Source organism: Etheostoma cragini, chromosome 7 (genome assembly GCF_013103735.1).
Source record: "Etheostoma cragini isolate CJK2018 chromosome 7, CSU_Ecrag_1.0, whole genome shotgun sequence".
In the NCBI taxonomy this organism is placed as follows: domain Eukaryota; kingdom Metazoa; phylum Chordata; class Actinopteri; order Perciformes; family Percidae; genus Etheostoma; species Etheostoma cragini.
Genome location: NC_048413.1, coordinates 6364663 through 6377499, shown reverse-complemented (window position 1 = coordinate 6377499; position 12837 = coordinate 6364663). Strand labels below are relative to the sequence as shown.

At 42.6% G+C, this 12837-nt stretch overlaps 1 protein-coding gene across 4 annotated transcripts in view; it reads right to left on the bottom strand.

Moving 5' to 3' along the window:
* Positions 1-12837, bottom strand: part of plekhg5b (pleckstrin homology domain containing, family G (with RhoGef domain) member 5b) — an 83209-nt gene that overhangs the window by 65517 nt on the left and 4855 nt on the right. The window contains exon 1 of one of the 4 annotated variants that reach the window (XM_034877277.1): positions 5870-6501. The exons of 2 other annotated variants lie outside the window; for them this stretch is intronic. In XM_034877277.1, coding sequence (XP_034733168.1) covers positions 5870-5993 — 124 coding nt within the window. In that variant the 5' untranslated portion in view covers positions 5994-6501. Of the gene's footprint in view, positions 1-5869; positions 6502-12837 lie in introns of those variants that run through there. One more of the 4 variants, XM_034877276.1, reaches the window with a different exon arrangement.

Below are 12837 nucleotides of genomic sequence, written 5' to 3'. Positions count from 1 at the left end.
CAGTATTTGACACTAGATGGAAGAAATTGTGGATTTGTGAAACACAACTTCCATACAACATGACAGCAAATCTGACAAGTCATCTTTAAAGCGATAGTGCATAGTTTCTGTCACCCCCGATGAGTAATGACAACAAAACTGTCGGGGAATCCACGTAACACAAGCAAACGCCCCGACCACAGATCCTAGTAGCCAAGGAGGACACAGAGGATTAAAAAAAAAAAGATGGTATCTCCAGAAGAGCTCATAAACCTCGCTTGAGTTTCTGCGTGCAAAAGTTGCCGGATGCCATAATCTTCTCAACATCCCCATGTTGAGAAATCCAATTCAATGGCTTGAATGTAACGGACCTTCATTTATATAAATGAGCTACACACTAAAGCTTTAAGCTTGCCATGTCTAATAAGCAGCGGTGGCAACACCAAGGAACATGGCTGCATGGGTTACGTTAGAGGTTACTCTTCATTCGGACTTGGTTCACATAAACTGTCACTGAGCCATGAGCTCAAACCCATTGCATGTCCCGCTGTCCAAAACTCGAGCTTCTTCTTAGACTCTTAGACTCGCTTCACTATTAGACCATCACGTTTATTGTTATGTCATTGTATTATCTGCTTATCTTCTCTCTCTCTCTCCCTCTGATGAACTGGAATTCCTGAACTCAGCAGTGCTGATTAAGCCAAAAGCAAACAAGAACACACACACACACACACACACACACACACACACACACACACAATACAGGAACACATGTGACAGCAGACAATGAGCTTGCACACCATAGAGACAGTGGAGCGTCCCATCCACGCAGCTCTCTGCTGGCTCGCCACAGGGACACACCGCCTGGGGCAAAGACCCATTAGACTCTCATAAATAACCCAGAGCATCGAGCCAAGTTCCAAATGATTCACTCCAACACGCAAGATGTACCGAGTATTCCAACTTGTCAATCTCCACTTCCTCGTTTTGTAACCACAATGCAATTAGGAACGGGGTTTTCCAGTGGAAATGAGTCCGGGTTCTTGTTCTTGCATCGGCTTTGCTGTCAAACCGTCCACGTGCGCTGGCTGACAGGATCTAAAAGCTACTCTAGCTCTGAGACAATTTGTCTATTGATCACGTAGTTGATCAAAAAAGGAATCAACAATTCACTGAGCAAAAACCAGGAGGCCTTCCGCTTCTCACATGTGTTGATTTGTGTTTTATTATGATGATTTATTGTATTATTTTATTATCGTGTACCTTGTGTACTGCCTTGTCTCACAAAACCAAAAAAGCTCTGATGACATGTACTGTATGTAGGGCCATCAAATAGACATCTCAGAACATTTACAGGGTTCTGATTAGTTAGCTGCCTACATGATATGCTAGAATAATAAATTCTTTTAATATTCATATTCATCCAAACAAAATGAAGGGCTCTGATTAGTTATATGGAACCATTGAAAGTGTACGCCAGGGAACGAGTTTCCACACACCCATTGAGCTTAATTAGCTCGCCAGCTACAACTAATCAAAACTGCCAGTAACACTCGTGATTTCAGCCAACAAAAAACGACTGTCGCTGACTAACAATGAGAGGCCTGCTGCTGTCAATTGTTCCAAATAATCTTTTGATTTCTGAGTGGTAAATCAATTGCCGTCATCGTAAACTGCATACATCCACTGTACTAGCTTAGTGAGCGGGGGATTGCACCTGTGTGTTTTAAAGATCTGCACACTTTTGGTCCGAGATGCAACCTACGTCAAACTACCGTAGGGTTCAACCAGGTCTATTATCACCGCATTGTGCCCGAAATACTCTTCATCTCCTCTCACTCCTCAGCCTCCCTCCGAGCCTCGCCAGAAATCCTTATTAAGGTGTGGAAAGGTTGAGGCAAACACACGTTGTTTTTGAGGAATGTTAGGAATGCTTCCCCCTGCCTTCTATTTGGTGAAATCCTACGTCAACGGTGAGATCGCATCATGGCACATGAAGGGAGGGGGTGAGCTTATTCTGTTTGCTCAGGCTTCAACTGCTCTCCTTATTTTTTACATTGTGTTTTTCAAAGTCCTTTCACCGACTCCCTCCCTCCCTCCACATTCTAGAAACATGCACCTCCTCGCCAGGAGATCATTATGAAAAGACTCCTGGGAGACGCACACAGATGGCGGGCAGGCGGGACGGCATACGGACGCGGAAAGCTGGCAAAAGGTACCAGCGCATGTTGAGGTAGCCGACCGACAGACAGACACAATACATAAATATGGAATGAGCAGGCAGGAAGGTAAGAAGGGAAGAAAGGCAGGTGGAAATGCAGGGTCTTGTTGAGTCTTATGTAACTTAAATATAGATATGAAGATTTAGTCATTATAATAATATATATATATATATATATATAATTTTAATCATTATACATATGGGGATAGCTCAGTCACTAGGGAGTTGGGTTGGGAACCAGAGGGTCGCTGGTTCAATCTTCGTTCGGACCAACGTATGGTGGTGGACTGGTAGCTGGAGAGGGGCCAGTTCCCCTTCTGGGCACTGCCAAGGGGCTCTTGAGCCAGGCGCCGAACCCCCAACGGCTCGGGGGGCCTTTCCATGGGCAGCCGCCCCCCCACTCTGACATCTCTCCATTAGTGCATATATAGGTACTGAGCATGTGTGTGTAATTCAGGCTTCTGTGTAATGTGTACAGTATAAGAACAACAGCGTAAATTGTAATTTCCCCTTGTGAAAAAAATAAATTGTACATTATTATCATTATTATTATTAGTAGTAGTAGTAGTAGTGTATTATAGTAGAGTGTCTAGTTCTAAAGGTTATTTTGATTAATAATAATCGATTAGACTAATTTCAAAGAGAAATTAGATATCGCTCTCACATATGAGGGTGCTATCAATCTTGTCATCTGACTCCAGGAGGGAGAGCAGGGCCGCCAGCCACAGGTAAAGACAGCAGGTAATATGCTTAACTCCTGAACCCCCACCGTATTCCTCTCCAGGTGAATGAGTCTGGGCCCAGTGAGCAGGTTGCAGCTGTTTCTAATGTCGAGGGTTCAGTGGCAGTGGGGGCGCGACACAGCCCTCCTGCTTAATGTTGTTTTACCCCCATAGTGGTTAAATCACACACATGTGCATCACACAGTCTCCTACCCCCTCTCTGCATCTGTCTCCCTCCCCCACCACATGTGAGCGAACCCGAGGTCCCCATGTAGAAAACAGAAAAACCACAGAACAACAAGTGTAAACTGTTCCAGAGAGGCGTGTCGCAGCAGTCGAAAATGTTCAATTTATAAGCTGGAGGAACTCAAATAATATCTTGATTTATTCTGCTGACTCATTTTGGAATTATTTAGTGTCAGCGAATTAAAATACAGCTTTCTCAAGTCTCTCCATGCATGTGTTGCGTTAAAATCAATGTGAGCATCAAAACTAACTCATGGACTTTTCTGTAATGGTTGTAGTTGGTCCCCAGTGGACTCCTTCAGCAGGTTTGTATCTATAGAAGTTACGTATCTATTATCTGCCCCAGCATTTCCCAATGATTCAGGCACATGGCTGTGGTCCAATGATGGTCCAAAAGGATGTGAAATTGCTTTTTTTTTTTTTATTGGAAAATGTAACATGTTCTTGATGGAGGACCTCTAAACCCCAGGCAAATATTTTTACCTACGTTTTCCACAAACCTAGAAAATACACTGCTATCTGCATGACTTTTAAGGTAGAACCCGATCCCCTGTCACCACATTTAAGAGGGGTCATGCGGGGATTACCGCATATCTTGAATTTCTTACGGCATTAATGGCAGAAAGTACAGTAATTGGTCTCAAGTACGGGCTGATTCTTATATAAGAGCATGGCCTTTTGTGTCAGACCGTTCTTTTTATGGGCTTTATTGGTGCTGCATTCCAAGAAAAACCGAAGCATGTTCTGCTGTTACTGGAACCCGTGGCTGAGTATGACCTGAGGAATGCCAGAGTGTGCTTGTATACAGGGGATATTTTGGACTGGCCAAATTAGGTCTCGCACAACAACCTCATTTTGTCCATAATGGACAATTCAACAAAAGATTTCCTTGTGTGCTTCTAAGAGCGGTCAGGTAAAAAAAGAATCCCAACAAGCCAAGTCGACATGCAGCCTCCTGCTTAAATTCAATGTCTTCATTAAGAACAAAGCAGCATGCAATATGCTGACATATGGTTGTTGGTGGGCCCTTATTGGTAGTAAACAATAATATCACTAAAGCATGTTCTAATTATCAGTATTAATACAGTAGGTAAAATCATCATGGTATTGATATTTGGTTGCCTGGCCTAAATAATGTGGTAGAATAAGAAATCAACTTCTTCGCATATTCATACTTATCGAAATAAAAATTGTGTAGCATGTATTGCCAGTGAAATGACTTGGGGCGTCAACTAACAATTACTTGAATTATCAAATAACCCTTTTATTTGATTAGTCTATAAGGTGTCCACGATATAGCCCCGGGGTACCATGTTTGAATTATAGCTGTGACTTTCGGTTATTCTTTTCACTAATCTAGCGTCTGCGACAGTTAGAGAAGACATTTTTAGGGAAATAAATAAAGCGGGACAGTGGGAACACACCTTATTTGGGATAATGTGATCACACCTGCATCACTGCCTGCATCCAAGGGATGGGAGGAAGGGATGGGAGGATGGCCTGAACTGACATCGACTCTTTTAATAAGGACTGAATCGGTTGTGTTGGCGAACACAGCTCCAAGGTTGTGTGCTCCAACAGGGTTGGGAAATGTTTTCAGTAGAAGCACAGGGCTTAATTACAGAGATGGTGAAAAGGTAAGGATCAAAGCCTCACTGTTCCCTCTGTGGCACTCCTCTTTTCGGTCTCTGCCAAACAGGTCTGCCTCAGCAGGCACCTTACTTAAGCTGACCAGAAAGTAGCCGGATTTCCAAGAGGCTGGCTGGCAGAGAGGATGAAGAACATTCCTCCCCAGCCCGGTGTTATCACTTCCCCTTTACTAATGGCATAAATCGGGCGGCACAGCGGAAAGCAAGTGCCCCTGTGCCACGTCAAAAAAAAAAAAAAAAGAAGCTTTGAGCGGAGACAGGGAGGCATTTCAGTTCAGCTATGCACTTCTTCAGTGGTAAATATTTCAACTGTGGAGCTGGTCTCATCCGCTCTTTCCCTCTCGTCTCTCTCATGTAAGGCTGTCTTCATGCCAAGTCACTGAGTGCTTTCCACGGACGTACTGAGCAATGGAAAAAAATAAAAAAATACCTTTCCATGACAGGGTTTGAATCCTTAGCTCCAAAGTGCAAGTGAACCAGATCATCTGCTCACGGAAAGGTTACATTTAACAATGTGAAGTATTGTCTGATCCATGTTGAATGTTATACATCATGTTAGATGAATAAGGATGAGATTTAGTGCATTAACAGGTTTTGGTTTCTCTTTACATTATGCTGAATAATGGAATAACATTGTGAGATTTTCAACATGATATCAAAGGTAAAACTTTTAATATCTGCCTTTTGCAGAGGCGGTGCTTAGCGCCGCCCAAGACCTTTGTGATTGGTTTAAAGAAAACCATAGGACGGTTTTCTCCCATCCCACAATGCTTTGTGGACTAGACGAACCTTCCTCAGCAGCGCTGTCTAATCTAAATCTAATCTTAATGTTCAATTTCATGCAGTTCCATATCCAAACATTATTCAGTTATACTCATGAGCCAGGAGAAATAACTGCATATAATGAGTACTTTAAATATGTAATATGTTCTGCTCTAAAGGGAAACAAACCAACCCACTGCCCAGTCTTCTGTTTCATGGTACACACACACACACACACACACACACACACACACACACACACACACACACCTCCCAGTACCCCAGCTTACCACACAGATCATGGATGGCGTCCAGCGATGAGGACCAGGAGTAGCGCTCTATTCCCACCTGAGTGAGAGAGGGTGGCAGTGCCTCCAGCTCATACACTCCACGCTTCTTCCAGTAAAGGAACATTATGAGTTCTTCAGCCAGCTATATGGTAATTACTATATCATCTAACTATTTAAATCATGACCCTAAAACTGAACTTATACCGAGTGTCTAACCAGCCCTCAAACCCCCCCCAAAAACATAATAATCTGAACTTGTGCAGACAGTTTCTACACCCTTCTCACCAACCATTAGGATATCAAACCTGCCAGACACACTCAACTTTAAACTCCACCAACTGCCAACATCTTCGCGTTCATCCTCCACCTGCACAATTACCTCATCCAGCTGTAAGCCACAAAACACTTTGCTTTGAACCTTCTGTCCAAGTCTGATTCCATTTCAAGGCCGGTCCAAGTGAGCAAACTGGCTCACCTCAAGTCCAATCTGTTACACCTCCAGGGGACCATATTATTGATTCTAAACCTGGGATAAGCTTCAACGCTTCCATCGAGGTTTTAACAGGCCCGTTTTAAAGTAGGCAACAGGTGATATAACTGGCCGCAGTACTTTTCTTATACCCGTCCCTCCACATTAGTGTCAAACGCCTCTTCCGGTTAATTGTGTGGGTTTTTAAGTTCTCCACTAATTGCCCACTTAAAGTCAAACACCAAATGCTGCCAAGCACCAAATGCTGCCTTCTTTTAATCCATTTAAGAGTGCTATTCCTGACTACATTACAGACGCCCCACTGCTAAAAAAGATGTTGGAATCTTCTCCACAAGCCAGGATTATGTCCTCTGCCTTCTGCCTTCCCTGAGCCTCGACTTTATCCATGGCAAGGTTTCTCAAACTGTACAAAACGTGAGTGTGAGGCAAGCTGCTCATGTTAAAGTCCTGTGTAGGATCTCCTGGCGATAGGGGGGCTTTCTGCCCACTCCATCAAACAAGTGTTGTATTCATGTAGAGGTGAGTTGCATGCTGGGACGGGCACTCTGGGCCAATGGCTTTTGGACTGGGTGACACAAAGATCTCTTTTAAAACCTCCTCCTACATCCAGAGACTTTCTTTATGTTTTGCGCAAACTGTAAAATGCTGACATTTTTCAGCATTAATTAGTGCCCGCGCCCTTTATGTCGCCTGATAGATTTATTCCTTTTTATGAATGTGCCAGCTCTGTGATGACTGAGCTCAGCTATTTCTGCGGAGGTACAATGCACACACTGGCCTCTCGGAGATGAGAAACAACAAATGACCGAAACGCAGTCCCAACATAAGATTCTCATCTGAGACAAAGCGCTTCCACTCCTCTAATATCTGAAAAAGAGTTAAAAACAACATGCAGTTAGCTATCTCAAGTTGAGGCATAATGTTTTCACCAGGGTTGCTTAAAGGCTGACGCACTGCTATTATGCGTCTAAAATGGGAGAAGAAATACTGTGAGAATATACGGCACTGGCCGGGGGGAAGGGAGGGACGTTGTCACACACAGCGACCCACATGTCCAATTTTGGGATAAGAAATTAGAGGGTAGGATGGGAGCCGGTTTGCTGCTCAGCTCTGGGCTTTGCAGACATATGGTAATAATCTGAAGCAGCTTTGAGCACGCGGCTTCCCTTTTAATGAAGAGAGCAGTCGTGCAGCATGAGAACTGGGCTTCAAACACAAAGGCCAATTTCCACCTAGTGCAGAAACAGAGAGGGAAGGAGAGGCTTCGCTTTCATCGTCTTCCATCCAATCACCTTTTAATAAAAAAGAAAGGCCAGTAAGTACCTGCCTCTAATATGGCACTGATATTTAAGAGCAATTTGATCTAATATCTAACTAAATATATTCAGCGTATAAAAACAAAAACTCTTATTACATTCATTTAGGAATGAATTCCTTACAATAAAGACACCAACCCATATCTAGCAGCTGTGTGCTGGGCCGGGGGGCTCCTTCTGACATGGTTTAGGTCCAGGCTGCCATTAGAGAGCAAAGGTATAATAATCACAAACGTCATCTCGATATCAACCGCCGCAATAATCATATAATATAAAGGGATGCGACGTATCGTACTCAGAAATTTGTTTTGAGTCAGTTAACCCTTGTGTTGTCTTCCCGTCGACTATGCAACTTTGTGTTTTTCTGGGTTGAAATTTCAAAATGTTGTTGTTTTTATTCTACACGTTTCGGTCAATTTTATTCAAATTCTTTTGTCACTTTTTTTGTGTTTTTTTTATTATTATGTTTTTGTCATTTTTTAAAGTCATAGTCAAGTTTTTTGTTGCTCTTTTCCGATGTTTTTTTTTGGTCACTTTTTTTAAACAAGTTTTCACCTTGGACGGTGTTTTTGTAGGGGGGGGGGGGGGGGGTCACTTTTTCCAACATGTTTTTTTCAACTTTCTTTTGTCATTGTTCTGATATAGAAAGTTTTTGTAAATTGGTCAAATTTGACCCAAGGCCACCAGGAGGGTTAAAAGGTAATTACACTTTAAAATGTCACTCTTTTTAGTGGTGCCTTTTATATTTAATTTAATGTTCAATTTGTTCAATAAAAGAATGTTGGAAAGGATTTCCTTAACTATTACTTAATTAACTACAAATACCTGTCAAGTTTGAATGTTTTCTCCAATCTTAAAGCTATAGCGCAACTATTTTGAACGTCTGTTACATTCAAGCCATCGTCAAATGAGTCGATACAAAGATAACTAAGACTATCAGCTCCACACAACTCTCTCTGGGGTTGTCATTATGGTATATGTTCTGAATGGGGGTAGTAGGAGTGGGGGTACCGCCCAGCCAGTTTCGCACGTAGAAAGAGTGATTCGTTTAACGTCACCACTGAGAAAGGAAAACAGCAGAGTTCAGCTTTGGAGACAAAAAGGACATCAAATCCAGGGACAGATGAGAGTTTAGTCTCGTTCTGTTTGACCATCACATCACCATGGAGTACAGTGGTAGTAAATCATCAAATCAAATCATGATGACGAATCATGACGGGAGATGAGTTTTGTTTTGAAACAAAATTTTGAACTGAGCTATGTTGGTTTTGAAAAAGCGGACTTTGCAGAAGGAAACGGATCACTTTTCTTCACTTTATTTACCATCTTCTGAAGAGTCCATCCTGGTTTTTAAATCCTCCGTGTCCTCCTTAATTGACTAGATTGTCAATACTAGCAACTGCATGGATGGGGGGGCGGCGCAATCTCCGAAGGCTTGCACCATGCAATGACAGCGATGTCATTAGGTAGTATACTATATGTATTATAGATTTAAAGGGGTACATCAGAAATTCAGTATTGTGTTTTCATAAAGTTGGGGGCCTTGTAGAAGATTGGTCTAAATCAAAAACAGCCGAGGCAGAGATATTCTGACTTCTACTCCCTAGTATGGGTCAAGCTCCAAAAACACTGGATGCTACATTTCCCATAATGCAACTTGATCATTTAATTAAGCCCTGCCTGCCTCCTAAATAAACCCCCACACTGCCCGGGTATAACGCAGGCCTCCTGAGATGACATCACTACGACATCATCAGGGTTATTTGTTTTTACTTTTGAAAGCTCCACCAGAACCACAGATGACATAAGGAGGCAGTACTCCTCATGAAGACCGAACTGAACGCCGTGTGTAAAATGACTAGGCTTTCCAAAATAACATGCAATCACACCTGTATGAGGCATTCTAATCCCCCTTAAAACAAAAAGATAACAAAGCATGCATATCTACAGCCCAATCCTTAACCTCCTTTCTACTGACACTGGGTAATGGCTCACTAAGAAAGATAGGTCTTGACTGGGTTAGGTCTTCTAGTGCTATAAAGGATGGGAGGAGCAACTCAGTATGTTGTTAGTAGTATTATCTTACAGAAACGCTCAAGGACATTTCGGGAAATTCACATATTCACAGATTAGGAGTTACATGAGAAGATTGATACCACTCATTTATGTCCGTTAAATACAAAGCTACAGCCAGGAGGCAAATGTACGAATCCTACTATGGCCACGCCAAGACCCGCCCCTCAATAGCGCGCACACACACACAGACACACAGACACACAGACACACACACACACACACACACACACGGCTATCCTAACCCTAACGACTGAGAGCTGTCTATGCCTAACCCCAACCAATCAAGTTGCTGTTGAAGGGCGGGTCTTGGCGTGGACATAGTAGGATTTGTAAATTCGCAACCAGGAGATGGTTAGCTTAGCTTAGTATAAAGACTGGAAGCAATGGAAGCCCCAACAGTAGTATGAAACTTGTCATCTAACTCTTGGCAAGAAGGCAGTTGAAGATATTTCCCAAAATGTCAGAGGATGGTTTAATATAGCTTAGGTTTGCCAGTGAACACACCTAAAATATTTGTAATAAGTTCTTTATTACAAAAGTTTTTCCTGCACTGAGCATTCACCTTGACAAAAAGGTTGGCTAAATTACCTGTAATTGGTTTTAGTGTGAGACAGAAATAACCTCCAAGAGTGCCGAGCTTGAATGAACTGGCTTCTCAACAGAATCACACTCACTAAAGTATTAACAGTGTGTTGAATAATGAGTGTGTTAGCGGGTGCAGTACGACAAGACTGTAAATGAGTCTGTCGGAGTGTGTGTGCACCGTGGGGGGAGAAAAGTGTGAGAGCCAGAGTGTTGACAGAGGGAGTGCAGTTGAAGGCCTGTGCGTGCCCATGTGGAAGAGGTTTGGGGTTATATTTAGCAAGGTGGCCCTGGTTGGGACTGGTTTAAGACTTCTACGCGTGAAAGAGAAAAATGTAAAAGATACATTTCAGTTTCATCTCTTAATAAAAATTCTTCAAGTGGCCGGGTTAGCTCAGTTGGTAGAGCAGGCGCACAGGTTCAACTCCGATCCGCGGCCCTTTGCTGCATGTCATTCCCCCCCCTCTCTCCCCTATCATGTCTCCATCTGTCTTGTGGGATTAAAGGTCTAAAATGCCCCCCAAAAAATAATCTCTAAAGAACTTCCTCCAGCCAGACTGTCTGTCTGTGTCTCTATCTCAGATGCACAGAGTAATGAGTACAGCATGTGCCTGGTGATTTATTCATCAGCATAATAACTACCAAATTTCTGCTAACAAGACAGAGTCTGCAGCCATGCTAGGAGCTCTGTGAGGCTTAATGATAACGTCAGCATGCTAACATGCTCACAATGACAATGCCAACATCTATAGCAGGTATAGTGGAGAGCTGGGTAGATAAATTGATCAACAAAAGAAGAATCTGCATCTGGTCTGGCATTGCCAGATCTTCCTCGTCTGGCTCACCCACACAGCCTTCCGGGATAGGAGAATAAAGTGCTCTGGTTTATTGGCATTTCTTTAAACCAATCCCAATACTATGCTGCGCTTAATGTCGGAAGGAGCAACGGCAACTATGCAAAATAGTCTCAGGAAGGAATTTGTTTTGGTGGAACATTCAGAAGTAGTCTAAGTCATCAACACAAAACTCAGATTGGACATATAGTCTAGCTAGCTGTCTGGATTTACCCTGCACAAATCTGAGGACCAGGTAACCATAGTCTTCAGAAATCAGCCGCCAGTTAGAGCGCCGACACACAAAAAGAGGAAGGTGGCGGACATCTGGACGAAATGAAAGACATCCGGCCGAAATGAAAGACATCAGGTCGAAATGAAAGACGTCCAATCCCAGGAAAGGAAATGTTGTCGATATAGACTAATCTGCATCTAACTACATCGTTTTTTAATAATTTCTTCAAGCTGCTCCAATGTGACACTGTTTGGCACTGTTGGTTGAACAAAACAAAAAGATGTCACCTTGAGTGTGAGAAGCTGTGATTTTCTTTAGCCCTGAAAATAGTCTACAGATGAATCCATTTTGAAAATAAGTTGCCACCAAGGTATAATTTTTAATACCTATAGCAGATGTAATGTGTTTTTAGTCAACCGACTTCATGTGTGTTATCATGCTAACATTTGCTAATTAACACTAAACACCAAGTTAAGATGAGGCTGACGTGATTTGCAGTAGTTTTGCAGGTAAGTGGTAATAAATTGAAAGCTAAACATTTTGACCAGATGTTACAACTCAGAGGATCACCAACGTTATTACAGTTTATCATGAGGGGGACATGAATGTCTGTATCAAATTTCATGAAAATCAAAAGTTGTTTCCATCTGGACCAAAGTGGGGGACCGAACAAATCTGTAATCAGCTTAATGGAATGACACAATCAGCAAGATTTAATAGATCTAAATCCTGAAGGGATTGGGTACCTAAATATGAAATACAACCTTAAAAAAGGTGAATTTTACCATACTATCAACAGATTATATTGTAATATTTTTCTTTTAATGATAACATTAACACTGCTATATCAACCATCACAAACTTGCTGTGAGAAGAGGGCGTGCAGGACCAACCCCCCCAGTGAGTGAATTACTATGAGGCATCATGTAATTTAACTGGCCATCCTTTAACCAGCAGGGACAAACAACCCCTCTTCAACTTGTTGATATGAATAATCCCATAATTGAAACAATCTGGATGAAATTGCAGTGGGGGCTGCCTTTGAGAAACCAATAACAGAGTGAACAGGAATCAAAAACACTTATTTCCTTAAAAGTACAGTTATTGTCATGTGGAGGGTTGCAATACGCATAAACAGCCATTTAGCCAGGGTGGAGGTTAGGAGTGTGGAAGGACCCATTCAGAGATAAACCTTTGCCGTTCGGTTTCTTAAGTTACAGATGGTGCATGTGACCTTAAGATAGCCCCTCTAATTATCTGCTGCACAGTATGATGAGGAGCAGCAGCGCACTGTTGGTCTATTTACAACATGGAACTTAAAAGTGGGGCAAACACTGGGTTTTATTGGATCACATTGGTTAAAGCATGGGTCTCAAACTCGCGGCCCGGGGGCCAATTGCGGCCCGCGGGCTTATATTTTGTGGCCCCCTACTTGA